This window comes from Etheostoma spectabile, chromosome 19 (assembly GCF_008692095.1).
Source record: "Etheostoma spectabile isolate EspeVRDwgs_2016 chromosome 19, UIUC_Espe_1.0, whole genome shotgun sequence".
NCBI classification, from domain to species: Eukaryota; Metazoa; Chordata; class Actinopteri; order Perciformes; family Percidae; genus Etheostoma; species Etheostoma spectabile.
Window position 1 is genome coordinate 5,452,435 of NC_045751.1, and position 20,864 is coordinate 5,473,298.

General features: G+C 40.8%; 1 protein-coding gene across 1 annotated transcript in view; it reads left to right on the plus strand.

Annotated features, from left to right (window-relative positions):
- LOC116669450 (up-regulator of cell proliferation-like) overlaps positions 1–20,862 on the plus strand; it is a gene marked incomplete at its 3' end in the record, with an annotated part of 108,003 nt that extends 87,141 nt beyond the window's left edge. The window contains exons 4-6 of the mRNA XM_032499331.1: positions 15,700–15,963; positions 16,193–16,453; positions 19,748–20,862. Of these exons, the coding sequence (XP_032355222.1) occupies positions 15,700–15,963; positions 16,193–16,453; positions 19,748–20,862 (1,640 nt within the window). The remainder of the gene's footprint in view (positions 1–15,699; positions 15,964–16,192; positions 16,454–19,747) is intronic.
- Between the last annotated feature and the right edge of the window lie 2 nt (positions 20,863–20,864).

A 20,864-nucleotide genomic window follows, 5' to 3' on the forward strand; every position in this document is an offset into this window, starting at 1 on the left:
GCAGTGGGGAATCTTCCTCCTGCTCACCAAGCGCTTTGCAGAATGGACACTGATTACCACACCCATCAGTTTGGTGAAAGCTCGTTCTGAGGATTCACCGTGAAGTTTTTTTAGTTTCATTTGGATGTTAGTGTGTTTTAAACTTCTCTCCAAGTTTGCCATGTCCTTCACCACTGTGTGAGCCAGTGAGCAAACTGTTCCTGGTCTGCGTTGTTCAGGATCATGAAACACCCAAGAGCATCCGGGAAATGACCAGTTTATCACCAAGTCCTGACAGCTTTTAATGAATGTCTCAGTCACCACTCTGTTTTGTTTTAGCTTTGTTATAGCATTATTTATGCTCTGACACTTGACTGGAGATGTTGACCTCAAACTAAGGCCGTAGACGGATTTGAGAAGCGTTCCCTATTTGGTCAGTGTCCATTTCTTCACATACTTCTCATATGAGCAAATATAGCTCTGAAGTTTTCAAAGTCATCCTTTGGAGCAACAGTAAAACTGAATCTGGAAGAACATGCGTGTGCTGAACTGCTGGCGGGTCTGCATTTCACCAATGATGTCAGACCCGGGAACGGTGGACAAAGTCTACGACTGCAGGCTCCAAGCAGCGTTGGTGAATTCTTCTGCCTTCTTCTGGCACTGGCTCGGTCATGAACACTCTTTAAAATCACACCAAACTTTTCTTGTTTTGATTCAGACATCTGTAGGATCATTCTTTGTAGGAACTCTCTTAGCATTCTCTGAAACTCTCTGGCTGCAAATCCACAGATGTGCTGTTTAAGAGCATACCTCAATCTCTATCTTAACATCCTGATTGTTCTCCAGCCTCTCATCATTATGTATAGGATCTCCTGGATGTAAGTCCATGGTAATTGTTCTTTTTTTTCCAATTTTTCATTCACAAACTCTGCGCAGTCCATGAGATATGATCAGCTGTTTTGCATCGCCATACGATCTTCAATGTTGAAAAACTTGCTGACTGTGTGTTTAACCTTATTGTAAAATCCTTCTGCGTGTATGTGAAGGCTCCTGCCCAATCTCTCGCAGCTTTTTTGACTCATAACTGACCACACATGACCCCCCTTACGTGGAGATTTTCTCTCAGGTGTGGGACACACTTGTGATACATCCATGGCCTTTTGTTTGGAAAATGATAGTTCATTTACCATTTGTTTCCACATCTATCAAATTCTTGTCGAGCTCTTTGTCAGCCTCGGACTTTTTTCTGCCGACAGTGTTCAATCAGTCCACTTACTCTCCCCTCAATTCTTTTTGTGGTTCTCCTGTGATTCTATCAAGTTCTGCTGCCTTCCTGTCGGAGCCGCGGCTGTGAGCTGATAAGACAGAGCCTCCTTTCGTGCCGAAGCTTTTTGCACTGTTGGCAAAGTCCTCTCGGAATTGTTCAACTAAATAACATGGCCCTCTGTTTGCTTGAAGACTGAGTCAAATGTCAAGGAGTTTGGTCTCCCATTTGACAACATTGTGCAAGCTTCACTTTTCAAGTGTGTGAGAAGAACTTTCATGTCAGATACCTCAGATTTCACAGCAACTGTACCGTAGTTAGAATTCTGTTTCGGATTTTGTCACCCACGTGTACATTTCTTTTCTGAATTCCCATTCCCATTTGTTGAATTCTGTGCACAGTCTCATGTATGCATCACCACCAGGCTGTTTCTGAAGCGTGAAGGAAGGTTTTCATGCTTACTGCATTCCACAGGCTTTCATCCACTCTGTACTCCAAGATCATTAGCAATGAATCACCTTCCCAAAATTTGGATTATGTTCTTCTTGAGCTCATATACAGCTTCACTGTAGCCTGCATTGACTGGTGCCATTGGCGGTTTCCATTCCAGATCCAGGAATGTACCAGTTCCCGTGTCTGGACTGTACTCCATCAACATCGGTGAAGCTCTTGTTCTCCTCTTTCTTTCCATTGGCTGCTGCCTGGGTCATCTCATTTAACTGTTGCAAGAGCGATTTTCCTGTCTCGTAGTTCTTCTCATGGGCTGAAACATCTGACCATTCTGGTGAACAAACTGACATTTGGGCCGTTTGCCAACCCCTTTCATCCTGAGGAAAGCATGCCACAACTATTGTAAGATGTCCTTCATTTCTGTGAATCTCCATTGCAATATTGATGATGGTGATATTACTCAGCCCCACAACAAGTGTTGCAAGCTCATTGTCGTGCTCATGCTATGTCCATTTTGTGCAGCTCTGGTGACTTCAGCCCTCCGTGTCAATGATCACCAAAATTCACAGTTAAGCACTTTTCTAAATTTTCATTGATTCTGATGAGCAACATGAAGGCACCTCGAGTGCATCGTCCACTGCTGACTGCAACTGCACTCCAAACATGGTGTTGAGGAAGTGGACTTTCCTGTGCTCTGAACTCCAAGGACTGTGACTACCAGTACTTGTTCTTAGGAGACACCAAGTCATTCGCTTAGAGAGAACGTCACTCACCCATCGGAAGGGTATGTTGGATGCACTCCATCACAAGCTCTAGAGGAAATCCTCAGTAACACTCTGCACAAAGTTTGGCAGATGCTGTAATTGTTTACGTGATTGGTCGTTTTCTGGAAGGGAAAGTGAAGCTTCATAGATCTGACCCATTTCACGAAGAGTTTTCAGTCCCCAGTGAGCTGTTGGACAGTTTGTTTGTCAATGTCTTGGATTTCCTCTTTGTTCTCAGAATCTTTGCATTTTTCTTTGTACGGCTCCCTGAGACCAGAGAGTTTTCTCTCGGGACACGTTATCAAGTTCATTCTGCATCCATTTCAGGATAACACCTTTCTATCCGGGCTCGATATGCGTTGATGAACATGTCATTGCATTTGACACGTCTAAGAGTTCTGTTTTTCCCTAAGTTTTTTTTCTGTACCTGAAGATCACTTTTGTATTTTTCTTTTCTCAGATCCAACTTTTCGAGCCGAATTTTCTTCTCTAAACAGTCAATTCTTTCCATTTTGCCCTTGTGAGGGTAACTGAGCTTCTTTGTATTGAAGGATTTGTGATTTCTGCAGTGATGCATCTGCATTTTTCTTTGCAGCCTGGCACTCTGAAGTCCTCATCAACCCAGATTCCCAGTTCATGGCAATGTTTAGCCACTGCTCGATTCCCTCTCATCTTGTGTTCTCAACAACATTGCTGACTGTTTTTCGCAGGGTTTTGACAAAGTCTGCATCATTCATGGCTTAGCCTTCAAAAGGATGTTGCTGTTAGTTAAGCCAACTTGGTTGCTACCTCTTAGAGCATTCAAATTGAAATGCTTGCTTTGATGGTTACCCACCAAGAAGATCTGTGCCTTGTGGTGTTGGTTGGTAAGCAGCTCGCATTTAGGTCCCACTTGTCAAAGAACAACAAAACTGCTGCAGATGTCTGACACAAAAAGAAAATTGTGTTTCAACAAAGCAATGTCTCCACGAAGATTGGTTACAGCAACTGGCTCACTGAAACATCCATGTTTTTGTTCCCACATGGAAGGTACCAAGTAATTTCTGCCAGGCCATTGGATATTTTCCTTGGCCTGTCGCCACACTCCTATCATGGTGACAAAGGTATCGTGGTACTGCTGGGAATTGCTCAGAAGCTTATTGAGGATCTCTGACTTGCAAGGAGCCACTCGCCCATTCCTCACAAAGATCATTGGAGTTCAGAGAGAACAATTCTTTGTTCAAGGAAGCCCTGGATTGTAAAAGGGACGGAGGTCGGTACTTTTTAACAATGTCTCTCATGGACCAAAGCATAGGTGGCACTGCTTTGTGTCCAATTGGGAAGCAATAGAGCACAGAAAACTGACACTGGACATTTTCAGGGCCATTTCCTGCATTACAAAACCATCAGAACCCAGAAAGAGAGCAGTGATCATGTCAGGGGGGTTAGTATGTCACCGTAATATAGACTGTTGACCAAATTATCAAGATCTAACTCTGTATCACTGACGGATCTTCATAGTTGGACTCACATACGATGTACTTTCACATCCTAGCTGTCACATTGACCATCATCAGTTTCTTCAGAAATACCATGGAAGATCTGAGTTACGCTTAGCAGGTTCATCAGAATGGCTCTTCTCATCAATCTGAATATTGTGCTCAGGAATGCTCTTCTTGTGTAGTGCTGCTCCACCCCAGATCCTCCAATAGGCCTTCTAGTTGTGTCTCTATGAAAATTATAATAATACCCATCATTGGTTATTTCAATATTCCATAGCATTGATTCCACTTAATTCATCCATAACCATGACATACACATGTCATAAACAGAAGGAGTCTTTAATATGTTTGTGGCTGTTGTCATTAAGTGTATTTTATAAATTGACACTTCAATGCAAAGTTTGCATTTTTGAGGTGTTTGTTGTGATAACTTGATGTTAACAGGCAGCAATCTCTGTTATGACAACTGGGTTAAGTCAACCTAAATATCTCATAGCAGGCTTTTTTTTCAAACTTTTTAGCTTTATGTTTAACATTACATTGAAATGTCATAATAATATGTAATCCTTTATTAGTCAAAGAGAATTACAATTTACACTCTGTTGTTATTACCACAGGCCTGAGTAACACACACATGCTCAGTACCGTGACTGCACTGATGGAGAGATCAGAGTGGGGGGGCCTCCCATGAAACGCCCCAAGCAGTTGGGGGTGTTGTCTTTACATTGGCTGTCATGAAGATCATCCTAATTGTGTCAAGATAAAATTCTTAAAATTTGTAAGACCATTTTGCAACAGTGAATAAGTACCGAGGAATTTACAGAGTTTTAGACAGATACCATAGCTGTAACAACTTTTGCACTTATGCTTAGTCCTATTTAAGGTTAGCTTTTCTCCATATAATCTTATTACATTTTACTAACGTTTACTTATACAGTATTTTTTAGCTTATTTTATTATCTTATGTAGTCTTTTTATAGTAGGTATTTCTAGATAGACATATGATATTTTATATTTAATTGTTCCAGTATAACATCCATTTTATCACTTTTTAGCGCACCTTGGACTGTCACAAAGTATCTCGTTGCGCAACACAATGACAAAAAAAGTGCTTGATCTTAGGTACTTGTTTGAAGGTCCCCATAAACCATAGTTAGCTGCGGTTAACTACAGTGGTGTGAAAAAGTGTTTGCCCCCTTCCTCATTCTTTCCTTGCATGTTTGTCACACTTAAGTGTTTCTTTGACACCAACCAATTTAAACAAAGTCAAGGACAACACAAGTAACACACAAAATACAATTTGTAAATGAAGGGTTTATTAAAAAGTGAAAAAAATCCAAACCACATGGCCCTGTGTGAAAAAGTGATTGCCCCCCTTGTTAAAACATACTATAACTGTGGTTGTCCACACCTGAGTTCAATTCTCTAGCACACCCAGGCCTGACTATTGCCACCCTGTTCCACATCAAGGCATCACTTAAATAGAGCTGCTTGACACAGTAAGGTCCCCAAGAAGATCCTTAAAAGCTACACATCTGCCGAGACCCAAAAATATTCAGGAACAATTGAGAAAGACAGTATTGAATGATCTATCAGTCTGAAGGGTTTATAAAGCCATTTCCAAAGCTTTGGGAATCCAGCGAACCACATGTGAGAGCCATTCTCCAAATGCGAAGACATAACAGTGGTGAACCTCCCAGGAGTGGCCCGCGACACAGAGTTCGCCGCCACAACAATTACCCCAAGAGCGCAGCGCCTCATCCAAGAGGTCCAAAAGACCCCACAACAACGTCCAAAAACGCAGGCCTCACTTGCCTCAGTTAGGTCAGCGTTCATCTCCCCCCCTCAGAAAAGACTGGGCAAAAATGGCCTGCATGGCATGAGTTCCAAGGAGAAAACCACTGCTGAGCAAAAAGAAACATCAACTCGTCTCAATTTCTCCACAACACATGTTGATGATCCCCAAGACTTTTGGGACAACATTCTGAGGACGATGAGACAAAAGTGGAACTCTTTGGAAGTGGTGTCCAAGATATCTGCGTAGAAAACACTGCATTTCTAAAAGAACATTATACCAACAGAAATATGGTGGTGGTAGTGTGATGGTCTGGGGCTGTTTTGCTGCTGTCAGAGACCTGGAGACTTGCCGTGATAAAAAGGAACTATAAATTCTGCTGTCTACCATGATACCTGAGGAGAATGTCCCGACCATCTGTTTCGGACTCAAGCTGAAACGAACTTGGGTTCTGCAGCAGGACAATGATCCTAAACACACCAGCAAGTCCACACCGAATGGCTGAAGAAAAACAAAATGAGACTTTGGAGTGGCCTCGCCAAAGTCCTGACCTGAATCCTATTGAGATGTTGTGGTATGACCTTAAAAAGGCCGTTCATGCTCAAAAACCCTGTAATGTAACTGAATTAGGACAATTCTGCAAAGATTGGGACAAAATTCCTCCAGGACGCTGTAAAAGCCTCATTGCACGTTATCGCAAACGCTTGGTTGCATGTTGTTGCTGCTAAGGGTGCCCAACCAGTATTAGGTTTTAGGGGGCAATCACTTTTTCACACAGGGCCATGATGGGTTTGGATTTTTTTTTCACCTTTAATAATAACACCTCTTTACAAATTGCATTTTGTGTTTACTTGGTTGTCCTTTACTATGTTTAATTGGTTTAGGTTCCGAAACCTTAGTGGACAAAACATGCAAGGAACAGGAAATGAGAGGGGCAAACACTTTTTCACACCACTGTAGTAGCTTGTAAGCTTTCCAATTAGCTGTGCCCAGGGTGCAAGGACCAAACCCAGAAGAAAAGAAAAAACTATCTTGGTATATGTTTTCCCCTGTTGTAAAACTCCCTCTAATTCTCACAGTCGTTTTTGGAACCAGTCCAGAGACTCTGGCTGGTTCATTGAAAGCTCCCAGTCACCGCAGAGTCAGCTAAACAGCTAGCATGATGGATAAATGTACTCCCATTCGAGCTATTCACTAGTTGTAACCGCTAATCAATATAATAATCTTTCTCTCTAGCTGTAAACGCTAATCATATACAGGGCTGCCCACTCTCACGCATTGGCCGTGAGACACACGCATTTGACCGGTTTCCACACGCTCACACTCCACACCCCCGATTTCTCACGCTGAAGTGTTCGGTCAAATTAAGAGAATAGTTTTTTACCTATAGATCTGGCTGTTGAGCCACTCGTGATCGACTAGTTGAGCTTTCAGAGACTGTGAGGGGGTTCAAGAGCCTCCCCTGTCTGTAGTTTCGAATTGTCGCAAACTGAGAACATTTTTGCACGAGCCATCCCAGGTGCATTTCCCGGCTTCAGGTAGGAGCTCTGAGTTCACAGACCCGTCCGGCGCTTCAGGTAGGAGCGCGAGTACAACGACCCGTCCCGCTTCGTGTCCCTCTCTCTGTAACAATAGAGGTGACAGCCGGCTGGTACGTACAACTTCAGTTCATGTTAGTGACCCGCTCTGGGGGGGGGGGCAGTGACAAGTTGCATCCTTCTAGTCCTCCATAACGAGCACGTACGGCCGCCTCTAAACTTTGTCAGAGACCAGAGACCCTAATGGGCCTCTGTCTGTGCGACGGTCTGAGTAGATCCCACCATATCACGGAGCAATACATGCACAGCAACATATTCACACTATATACTATATACTATATATACTATTTACAACTCTCCACATCTCGGACACAGATGGGAGGGTTATATTTTGAATGTGCAAAAATGTAAACAAGCAGAAATCTGATGAAACACATCTGAGCTATACTAAACTATATATACGATACTATATATACTATACTGCAACTTTGGGCCACTCTTGTGCTTCTCTAACCTCGGTGCATCCTAATTAACTGTAAATAATTAATTGATGTTTTATAAAAGAACAAATGTCTATTTCCCCAAAAAGTAAATCCAGTAAGGGGGGGCACAGAGGATGAGGGCCAACTACTGAGACCTTGGCACAAAGGTTAAAGGATTAGAATTATGCAAAACAGAGGTTCTCATTCTTTAGAATTTCAATGTCTTAGTTGATCCCTCAACATTAATTTAACTTGGGTCCCTGGTCCCTACACCAGGACCCCTGGACCTGTTCCCCACAGACCCAATCTTCTCTCACCTGTTTGCTGCACTATGCTCCTGTCTCTTCATGTTGTCATGATGTTTGGCCATTGTCGGTCAGTTCTTATAGCATAATTATATATATGTTCCGCTGAATGCCCTAATACCTGTTGATACTACAACATGCAAAGGCTCTTAACCCTACTTTTTGCACATATCATGTAAGACTTGATTTCTCCATTTTTTTTGCACAAACTCTCCAGAAAGTGCCATTTAATGGTTTATTTTCAAATTTTTTTCTCTGGGGGCATACCCCGACCCCCTAGGAGAGCCCCATCCCCCCACATATAACAATCCCATTAACCCTAGTATAATGATGCTGAAAGAGCCAAGAAATTGCTTTGTACGAGGCAAAATATGGGTTGCCCCCCCATCTCACTCCAAGGTTTTGGAAAAGTTTGGCAGCCCTGAATATAAGTCTTTCTCTCTAGCTTCTGATGGCTAGTACTTGTGGCCTCCGTTGTTTGGATGGGTTAGATTTAGGCATTACAAGTGAGACTGGTTGGGTAACAATTTGAGGCAGAGAAAGGCAAGTACAGAACAAAGTTGTTTGCCGTTACAGTAACGAGCTCTCAGAACACGGCAAGACGGACCCAAACAACTTGACTTACGAGGAGGCCAGTTTTTACGACAGAGAATCACGGTACCAAGATGGTTTTCTTCAAATATAGCTCTTGCACCCTGGGAGTGAGTCAGTGTAGCAGCTAGCCAGCTATTTAGCTAACTGGTATGGTTTTTAGGCACAGTAGCCTATACTCACGTTATTTGTCCAAACCTCTGTAAACCACCTCATTCAGGACGTCTAGTCTCCATTGCAGCTTCCCCACTGTGCTGCGTAGGAGGTCTGGCAAATCACACAGCATTCCGAATGGAGAAAAACGTGCTCTGGTTTATTGGCATTTCTTTAAACCAATCACAATTGTCTTGGGCGTGCTTAGCAACAGAGATTTTACCCCAGAGATCTGGGAGCGCTAACCATAGTCCTCAGAAACCCACCGGAGTTTTAAATCACACACAAAAAGTGAAAGGTGTTTGATATCTGAAAATTAGGGCAACCGGCAGAATTTCGCGGCAACTATCACGACATAGACTGTGTTGTCAAACTATTCAAACAATAGTCTTATACTTCTAATCATATCTTATACAAGTCCAAATGGGTTTACTTTACTTGAGGCAAGGAATTATTCATTGCTCCTTTCACATTTGACGTTGTATTGACCTTATGACAACTTCTTGACAAGTTCAAACTGTTTCACTTACTTTAGGTGAGGAAATTTTGACACAATTATAATGCCTAATGCCAGCCATGTGTAAAAACAACCACTTACAACAGTTTTAATGTAATGTTAACATATAAAGCTAACAGTTTCATGTAGTAAACTGTATGTTCCCCTTACCAGGAGTCTGATTTCAAATTTAGTTAATGTTAAGCATAAGTCCTGGAGCAAAGCTCTGTACTATAATTCCCTGGCAATGCAAAGCCACACTGAGCACTGGACTTCACTACATCGGCCAGAGGGTCTGGGTAGATTCAGGTGGCGTGAGACACAAAAACTTGTAATTGACGTATGCTCTTCCTCGGTGCTCAGTGACAAGAATTTTCGCTGCAATGCTACAAATGGTGAATGGCACCATTACAAGCGTTACACCGATTTTTTCCCAGACTGGAGAATTGCTCCAGATGCAAGTCTTCAGGCGTCGGACTACTGGAAATATGTACTGAAAAAATTCAACAAGAGGTTTGCTGAAGCATATGATGCAAAGCCGGCTGATATTCCTTTCATGTGGCACATTATCACTCGAGAGCAAGCAAAAGCAAGCATCAAAGAGTCATTTAACATCAAGTAAGAGACTACATGCTTTGTGATTACAGAGATGCACATTATCTTCTGAAAAGGCTTAAGATATTGTCAGTACACAGGGATTTTACCACTAAGGCTTACAAGAGGAAAACAGAAGGAAATCACTGCATTTAGTGCTCATCTTTACCTGAGATCACATTTAAGAAATAATTGATAACAATCTGCTTTAACTCTGTTTATGTTGATGAGGTAACCGTAAATACTCTTGATGCTTTGAGTCAATGTACATGTTAGCTGCATTTAGTATGTTTCTGACATGCACAGCACATTGTTTCTAGTTTGATTAAAACAGACTTTGAATTTATGTTTTTGAGGGACAGATGAATGCCATTATGTTTTAACTGAAAAGATGCACACAGGTAATCAAATGTGATCTTTTATTTAGGGTTTCTGTCGAACATTGATTTTTTTTTTTTTTTTTTTTAAACCCCACTCAGTCTTTAAGTGGTATTGTCAACATAGGACGAATATTATTTTTTTTGTGTAATTTTCTGATTAAGTCTGGTATTGTTTACTCGAAAGTTAGAATTCATTCTTTTTTGTTTCTGTGAAGTATCTGATGCAAAATAAATTTATTTTCAATGTATCAAAAGATCAGTCTAAATGCCAGCATGTAGGTTTTACATGTTTTTCTGTCCTTCTCTTCTTTCTAATTGAGTGTACTATGCAATTTTGTTTCAAAATTTCAAAATGTCTTTGTTTTCAATTAAGTATCTGGTTCCAAATATTTCAATTTTTCGTCTGTATTCTTTCTCTTTCATTCTGAATTTAGAATTAGTTTGTATTTTGGTTCTGCAATGTATCAAATGCCACATATATATTTTGGTATTGATTAAAAGATAATTCAGTTATTTCAATCAATATAAGTGTGATTTTTTGTTTTTTACTATTTTGGAAAAAGAAATCCAAGATAACTTGTTATATATTTGTTATTGTCCACGTTGTGTATACATTATTTACTTCTGTTAATGGATAAAGAGACAAAGTGACAGACCGGTTATTGTCTTTAATGTTTCATCTAAAGTGTTGGGTTTCTTAAATCAATGAAGAATAAAACAAGACTAAAGGTGTGTTCAGACAGAGAGGGAGCGCTGCCACTAAAATTCAGTTTTCAGTTTTGTCTGAGCACACAGTAAGAGTGTACATGCTAGCAGCTCAGTAATGCTTTGAGCTAAATGCTAATGTCAGCATGCTAACATGCTGATGTAGAGAAAGTATAATTTATAATGTTCACCATCACGTTAGCGTCCGAAGGCATTCATTAGCACTGAAAACATATTACAGCTAAGGCAAGATGGCAATCAGTTTTGAAACGTTGTAGTCATAAATCAATGTATTAGACACAGATTTATGAACTGATGAGGGCGCCAGAATAAAGATTATAGAAACGCCAAAGTTATTCTAATTCAACATGAGAGGACATGATTTCATGGCAGTTGTTGAGACCTTGAACACAACCCAACATGTCCACTCATGGTGGCGCTAGAGGAAAAGTCAGGACATCGACCACAGTCATTAGTAGAAGTTAAAATATTTCATTGGATGAGAGAAAACGTTAACATGAAATTACTGTCAGTAAAATTCAACAAAGGAAAACGTTGCACCACCTGTGTGATCACTATATTGTACGTGAGGCATCTTATGGTATCACATCTTTAATTTCTCTCCCACGTGTGATATAAATCATTTTAAAACAACCAAGAACAAAGTAACAATGTAACATTAAATTTATACCAAATAACTTTGCATTGCAGGTTTGTATTCATAGGAAACGAGAAACCTTGATATTGTATTAAACATTTTACCTAAAACAAATGCTACTTATTAGTACAAATATAAAACATGTACTAATGCCACTAGGTTTTTGAAATTGATAGAATGTCATTAAAAGGTGTGTTAATTTCAGCCCACCCATCTTAGTGTCCTGGGTCAGCGTTGTGGGGAATAATTCCACTGAACTAGGTCATTTAAAGTTATCCATGTAATAAAAAGGTGTTAATAGCTCTTATTTTAGAATATTCTATCTATGATTTTTTTTTTTATATATTAAAATTAGTACATGTTTCTTTTTTGGCGTCTTGTATTTGAAACCTTTTACCATTCTCGGCTGTAAAACACTATGAATCAAAAATTTACATTTTTTGGCTTAATAGGAGTAGAAAGCATGTTTAGATGAAATTGTGATCTGGTTTTGATTAATCAACATTTAGCTTAGAGTGTGTGCTGAACATAGACTGTGAAAATAACTTTATTGCCTCAATATGCTTTAGGGGTGGCTACATGTGGACCTGTCAATCAAGAAAGAGGCTAACAACGGTTGGAAATCAGCAGCTTTCCTTTCTTAGCTTTTAGCTTAGCCATTGATATTGTAATTATATTAAAACTGACTTGGCTGCGGTCTCCTCCCCAGCTCCACTTCTTTCAAATGGCAACACCCGTATCGCCAAACTCGAGGCTTCAAAACATCGGTTCACAAACCAATGGGGGATGTAACAGATGTCCAAGTCCACTATATTTAGTCTAGGATTCTGATTATGCCAGTCTGATAACTGAGTTAAATTAAACCAATAACACTTGAACTAGCCCATAGTTTCATTTACAGCCAAATATATACGGTATATAGCCAACTTTACCTCCTTTTGATTTTTGGGTAGTTTAATCTTCAGCAATGTGTAAATAAAATGATATATGTATAAAAAAAAATTCTTGTTTTAAAAAGTCAACCTTCCCAGAGCTTAGAAACAGCCCAGTTTTCAGCTTCGTAATGAAGCATCTTCCAGCTGATCCAAGAGCGTTTATTTCGTTTAAGAAGGAGAATCTTTCTAACACACAAACGTTCATTTTATCAGAAAAAAATTACAGGAAATATAAAAGTATGAAAAGGTAGGTATAAAAACTTTAATCTAATGGGTAAAAGTACAATATTTACCTTTACAATGTAGTAGAGTAGAAGTATAAAGTTGCATAAAAGGGTAAGTGGAGTACAATGTATTTAGTTAAATTCTGCTATCGTTACCAGTATTGTAATCCCTCGAAAAAAATGTAGTTCACATTGTATGTATTTCAACAGTAAGGAGTTAAGTTGTAGGTAAAGGCTGCAGAAAGAGATAGGGGATGAGTCTCAGGCTGGAAATGCATCCAACACACCCTGCAGTCAATAATCCTCTAACTATTTTATTATAGCTATTGGCAATAAGAATAATACTGTCCGATGTTAATAGGTTTACATACCATGTTAATTCATATTTTGTTAACAATGTTAATATTGCATGATGTCATTTTGTGGCATATATGTACTTATATGATCACAATCAGTAAAAACTGAGCAATCAAGGTACTGTAAGACCCACAGTAAGATGGAGGGGGGGGGGAGAAGCGGCAGGAGAAGACTTGAATCAGCAGAGAAATATCAAGCTACAGTACATATGATTAATAGAGTCAACACTTCATCTAAGACTGAAGTCGTTACAGCAGTAACAGGATAACTAAAGTGGCATTTTGACCACAAATGCAGCTCAAACCAGAAATTCCAGCTACAGTCCTCCAGCTTAAGAGAAAGTTGAACAAAAGAGAGACAGCAAGCTGAAAAATCTTTTTACCTGCATGATGAAGCTATACAGGGAAACAAGGTTTTAAGTGAAGATCTGAGTTATTCTAAGTCCAACTAAACTTTTTTTTCACCAGGATGGTACATAAACTATACAGTAAGAACTGTGTAATCTGAATTACATGAACTTCTTATTAAAACTGGTTCAATTGTTGAGGTGATGAAAGGGTACTGTATGTGAGGAATATCTGAATAGCATGCAGAGCTGTTCAGCCAGTCAGTGCTAGGCACAAATTAAATTACACTATTCCACAATTCATGCACAATTTTAGGTATCTTCAACTAGTTATAGTTGGGCTCAAATCTACGCACATCACTGGCTCTGGTTGATCCTCTCGGTAAAAAGCACCTTTATGAACAGTAGCCCACATGAAAGATGTTTTATTTACTTAAATATTTCATCTAATTGTTTTTGTATGATAAATCCCGCTCGTAGACAGGTTGGGCTTTGGGTGGTCATTATTAGTATTATGATATTATTATTATTATAATTATTTGAAAGTTACTGATACAGCACGCCCATTAAGTAAAGATTTGCTGGACATAATTAAAATACCAGATACACACCACAACAACCAGGACACAAGATTGTCACCGCCTTTAATGCACCTATAATGCGTTCTTTGGATCCCACCCCGTGTCCAATTGTGCCACAGGTGTGCCAAGGGTGAACACTTGGATTAGACGTAGCACTCAGTTACCATTACCACCTGAAAGTGGGGGACAGAAAGTCTCGTCCCCCCTTTACCTGCCCTTTTTTCGGCTGAGCAGAGCTGCAGAGCAGACAACCTAATTTAAGTTAAGTACATAGAGAGACGTCAGGGGGATAAAAAGTCATTAGATTCCCTCCTCTGTGGACCTTGAATGTCTCTACAAATGTTTTTGGCAATCTATCCCATTGTTATATTTTAGTCTGGACCCAAGTGGGGGTATATAACAGCACATCAGCACAACTTAGTTACTGTTAACTGCGCTCTCTGGCTTTGCTTCGGCACAAGATAATGGCCCATGTCCAAACAACAACTAATATTATATGATAGTTTATGTGATACTTTTTTTTCTTCACGCTTTCTGGAATGTTTAAGGTGGGAACTGCTGTTGGGAAGTGAAAAATGGCTCGCTGAAGGGACAATATTCAATCACTAATATGCAGATCTATGTCTATTCTAAAGAAAAACATGTCTTTGAAGATACTATTTAATATATATTGTTTTGTGTCATATGTCTCACATTAGAAAAAGTCAAAAGACTCTCCCGCGCTCCCTCCAGCAAGGGCGTAGACAAATAGGTTCAGTTTACTGAAAACCAGCGGATCTATTTCTGAGAAACAAAACCGAAAGTGATTTCACTTGGCAGAATAAAAGGAGACTCTAAGTTGCAACATGCTTTTGCAATGCCAGGGAAGGCCCGAGCTTCATCCTCAGGACTAGTACTTAAACTACTGCCAGAATATTGCAATTGGAATATAATGTGTAACATGAATAATCTACAAAGGTAAGCAACAATTAATTTGTCAGTGACTGTTATTTCTCTTTTGGTTAAACCTTAAGTAGTGATTGCTTACTATAGCCTGAAATAGAGGCATGACTCTGCATGTTCTATCTGTCCTTTTAAGGCTTGCTATAGTGGGCTGATTACACTATTGTTTCGGTCTATATTGTAGTCTATCAGGCTGCAGAGTACACATAGCTGTGTGATTTCTTTGTAATATGGATAGTTGTTGGGGCAGAAGGGGTCACAGGCTTCTTTTTTATAATGTACAGTGAGAAGCAGTTTGAATAATCTGGACCAAGTTTGGGATGGCTGAGAGCATACCCACAATGGATAACTCTGATGAGGTAAACGGCTTGTTTTTACAACTCTAAAACTTAAATAACAATATAAAGTACTATATATATATATATATATATATATATATATATGTGTTGTTCTATGGATTCATTACACTTTAAATTTAAATATATTCTTCTCAATTACCAAGGAGTTCCATGATGCAAGTGATTTCTTTCTTGAGCTATACTGTGATGAAGAGAACAGTCCCCCCACACCACAGTCTGACTGTAAGTGTGAATACCAATAACTGATCCGATTTCATACTAAATACATGCTGTAATGCGGAGAGGAGATACTGAGATGTACTTTTCTTATGTTATAACAGATGTTCCTCCACCAGGAAAAGTAACAGTTCTCAGTGCTGGCCAGGAGACTGTTTCTCTTGGCTTTTCACTCCCTGATAACTCTGTAAGGTATACACTGCAAATAGATTACTCCTGCAACACACAGAGAGGCAGTTTGGTCACAGAGGACTCCAGCACTCTGACGGTTGGGGGACTGAATCCTGGGACTGAGTATACTTTCAGCATCATAAGGATTGCAGACAATGGAAATCAAAGCAAAGCAACGTCCCTGTCTGTCTTCACAGGTAAATCTGAAAAACAAATAATTAAAAAGGTCCAGCAAAGTGTTGTCTGAAGGATCTTTTGGCCCATGACCTAAATCAGTGTTTATGTGTGTACATCTTACATTGTGTATTCAGACTAAAGAGGTGGTATATTGTAAATTGTGGGCAATAGGTGATTATATTTGTGGGTTTGTCTTCTTTAACTTGGCAGTCAAACAGCACTGTTAAATTTAAAAAAATGTTCCTACAGAGCCCAGCCCTCCTGTGCAGATTACAGTCTACCAGGTCAGCAGTGAGTCCCTGTGTCTGCGTTGGGACACCCCTGCTGGTGAAGTGGAGAGTTACATCGTGACTTGTTGCAGTGAGGGAGACATTATGCAAGAGCTGACAACAGACACAACCAACCTGACTCTCAGCAACCTGAATCCAGGAGTGTGTTACTCTCTCCAGGTGTCTACACAACTTAGGAATGGAAGAAAAAGCGAGCCATCTGTAACAACTGTCCACACAAGTAAGTAAATTACACAGCAAAAAATATGAGGAATGCTTTTCACATGTAGTTTGTAAATTACAAACTAGGGGCGATTTACACATCTTTACCATTTCAGGCAAAGGTAACAGGCAGGCAGGCAGGTACAGGGGCATAGCACAAAATGCTGGGCCTTCTAGAAAGGCATTTTCAATGGGCCCCTCCCCGCAGCCACAGCTATTCATTCTAGCATCTTTCTGGCATGAGGGCCCTGGGTAATCATTGCCCCCCCCCTTTCTGACACCCCTGGGTAGGTAGGCTTATAGGTCCAGGTAAATATTCAAATAACAGAAGCTGAAACACAAAAATCACAAAGCAAGAACTAACAAAGTAACTAGGAAGTACTGGCAAGGGATGAATGAAAACAATCCAGTTTAAGGTGCAGTAACATTAGAAACACAGAAACACAGCCCGTGAAGCGTTGCTTAGAGATAGAGATAATTTAAGATGTCCAATAGCTTATACACAACATACATACATGTACACATAGACATACTGACATAGGACTACCATGCACACATACTACAAAAATACAAAGAAAGATATCAATAGTGTGCCCTTACAGTAAAGTTTATTTGTAGCCTGTTTAAACGAGTGGTGTGGAATAAATGCAGAAAGGTGCAATGGTATGATAGTGCAAGAGACGGTCAGTGCAAATTCTATATCTATTCAAGTACAACAGGCATCACAATATTTCAACAGTAGACTACGTATTACTTTACTAAACATAGACACTAGTAAAAGACTTGAAGAAAAGTTCAAGTTGAAAAGTGTCTATACAGATGAAAAGACAGCGTAGTGTTTTGACCATACAGGAAAGCTAGCAAAATGGGCAGGTGGCTAAACTAGTCAGTAAGGGAGTCAAACAGTGCCAATCAGTCCAGTCCAGGGTAGTTTACTTGAGTGTATAAAGGCACCCAGATGAAGGCATGGTACAAAGGGCAGTGTGGTACGAGGGGGAGTGTGCAGAGCGATCTTTCAACACACTCCTCCCCCTCTGTGTAGCATTGAAGAGCTTAATGGCCCTAGGGACAAATTACCTACGCAGTCTGTTTGTTTTGCAAGACAGAGACAGGAGCCTACTACTGAAAATGCTCTTCTGCTTGGAGAAAGTGGTGTGCAGGGGGTGACAGTCACTGTCCATTATAAAGAGCAGTCTGCTCAGGGTCCTCTTATCTGCAACTGATGTCAGTGACTCCAGCTCCATGCCCACCACGGAGCCAGCTTTACTCCCCAGCCTGTCCAGTTGTCCGGCATTCTTCTTCCTAGTCCTGCCTCCCCAACATACCACAACATAGAAGAGGACACTGGCTATGACAGACTGGTAGAACATAAGAAGGAGTTCACTGCAGATCCTAGCCTCCTAAGGAAATAGAGCCTGCTCTGCCCTTTCTTGTAAAGTGCATCAGTATTGGCAGACCAGTCCAGTTTATTGTCAAGATGTAACCCTAGGTACTTATATGCACTGACAATATCCACATTCACCCTGTCAATGGTGCAAGGCAGCAATGGGGTGGCAGGCCTCTTGAAGTCCACCACCTTTTTCTTTTGTTTGGGTGGTGTTCAGCTGCAGCTGGATGGTCCTACACCATCCCACAAAGTCCTCCACAAGGCTTCTATACTCCCCCTCCTGTCCATCCTTGATACACCCCACAATTGAGGTTATGTCAGAGAACTTCTGCATATGGCATGACTCAAGGGGCTGCTGACCACAACCTCAGATGTGAGGTCCTCCAATCTAACAAACTGGGGCCGTTCAGTAAGGTAATCTGTGATCCAGGTCACCAGACTTGGGTCCACTCTCATCTGCAGTAGTTTGTCTCTCAGCAGGAGGGGCTGAATGGTGTTGAAAGCACTGTAGAAATCAAAGAACATGATTCTCCCAGCAATGCCTCCTTTGTCCAAGTACACCCTGCAAAGTAGATATAGAAAGGCATCCTCCACTCCCACCTTCTTCTGGTAAGTAAACTTCAAGGGGTCAAGCGCATAGCGAACCTGGGGTCTTAGGATGTGGAGCAACAGCCATTCAAGGGTCTTCATTAAGTGTGAGGTGAGGGCAACAGTCCTAAAGTCATTAAGTTCCTTAGGGTGTACCTTTTGGGGAACTGGCTTAGTGCCCCATCATGCGCCAGACTGGTCACCCCAGACCATAGACTGTAAATGTTAACAGTCTATGCCCCAGACGTGCTATTCTTTGCGGCGGCCACAAAGCGATCCTGCTTCTCTCTTGCTCTCCCTCCCACTCTCTCTCTTCTGGGTCATGTTCCTGCTGGGACATGTCTGGTTGTGTAGTGTTTGGTTTAGAGGCCTTTATTGTGATTGTTCATGGTACAAAGTCCTGCTACATACTGGAGAGCGGAAATTCCCAATAAGGTCCAGCTGCGGCCTGTAGCCACTCACGCAACGGCCCTTGTTTTCTTCGCCTTCAAAATAAAATCCTGATTCCTAAACACAAATTTCCCTCTTTGCTTCTTTGTCACATTATCATTGATACATTTAATACTCAGGGTGCAATACAAATATGATCATTGATTATGGTAGACCCTGATAGCTATTGTAGCCATGCATTTTTTAGGGAGTTGTCGGGATTTTTGCCCTGAGCTGTGACCACCGTCATGTTAGATCTATTGGTTTTAGGGATTTGGACAATAAATTAAACCTGAGAGTCTGGGAATATTGCCTCTTCACATTAACCTGACACGTGTCAGACGGTTTGTTAACCAAGAACCATCTGAGAATTTGTCATTGGAAACTGTTTAGAAAAGGCAGGCAATTTCAAAAAATACCTGGCAGGTGATTGGATGAACCATTCATCTATCATGTCCATCATACTGTAGTTGTATTGAATGATCGGTCGGGGCTGTCACACACATAAACCACGCCCGTAGCTGTCAGTAGCTCCTCAATGGGTGCTGGTTGGTTTGATCCACTGCTGTTCAGACACAAATGCATTGACTTGAAAGCTAACAAGATTGATTTTTGTGTTTCTTTTTTTTACCGTCCTAGTGCGATTTGCTGGAAAAAGGAATGACTTCAGCTCACTGTAATTATTGATTGTTGGACAGTTGTTGCAGCACCTATGCCAATCAAATTCCCCCCCCCGAATCAGACAGTTGTTAATTGGCTTTACACAATCTTGTGTCTACCAGCAGCTTTTTTTATAAAACAAAATTATAAAAAGGCATAATCAATGTATAGGACTGCGAGTACTGGGTGAATGAAGAATATTAAAATAACCAATGATAAGTTTGATACCCATTGTTTTCATGTCTACAGAAACACAACTAGAAGGCCTATTGGAGGATCTGGGGTTGGAGCAGCACTACACAAAGAAGCTATCCCTGAGCACAATACTTCAGATTGATGAGAAGAGCATTACTGATGAACCTGCTAAGCGTAACTCAGATCTTCCATGGTATTTTCTGAAGAAACTGATGATGGTCAATGTGACAGCTAGGAATGTGAAATGTACATCAGTATGTGAGTCCAACTATGAAGATCCGTCAGTGAATACAGAGTTAGATCTTGATAATTTGGTCAACAGTCTATATTCAGGTGACATACTAAACCCCCTTGACATGATCACTGCTCTCTTTCTGTGTTCTGATGGTTTTGTAATGCAGGAAATGGCCCTGAAAATGTCCATGTGTCAGTTTTCTGTGCCTCTATTGCTTCCCAATTGTGACACAAAGCAGTGCACACTCATGCTTTGGTCCATGAGAGACATTGTTAAAAAGTACAGACCTCAGTCCCTTTTACAATCCAAGGGCTTCCTTGAACAAAGAATTGTTCTCTCTGAACTTCCAATGATATCTTTTGTGAGACTGGGCGAGTGCTCCTTGTCCAAGTCAGAGATCCTCAATAAGCTTCTGAGCAATTCCCAGCAGTACCACGATACCTTTGTTCACCATGATATGGAGTGTGGCGACAGCCCAAGGAAAATATCCAATGGCCTGGCAGAAATTACTTGGTACCTTCCATGTGGGAACAAAAACATGGATGTTTTCAGTGAGCCAGTTGCTGTAACCAATCTTCGTGGAGACATTGCTTTGTTTGAAACACAATTTTCTTTTTTGTGTCAGACATCTGCAGCAGTTTTTGTGTTCTTTGACAAGTGGGACTCTAAATGCGAGCTGCTTACCAACCAACACCACAAGGCACAGATCTTCTTGGTGGGTAACCATCAAAGCAAGCATTTCAATTTGAATGCTCTAAAGAAGGTAGCAACCAAGTTGGGCTTAACTAACAGCAACATCCTTTTGAAGGCTAAGCACATGAATGATGCAGACTTTGTCAAAACCCTGCGAAAAACAGTCAGCAATGTTGTTGAGAACACAAAGATGAAGATGGGAATCGAGCAGATGGCTAACATTGCCCATGAACTGGGAATCTG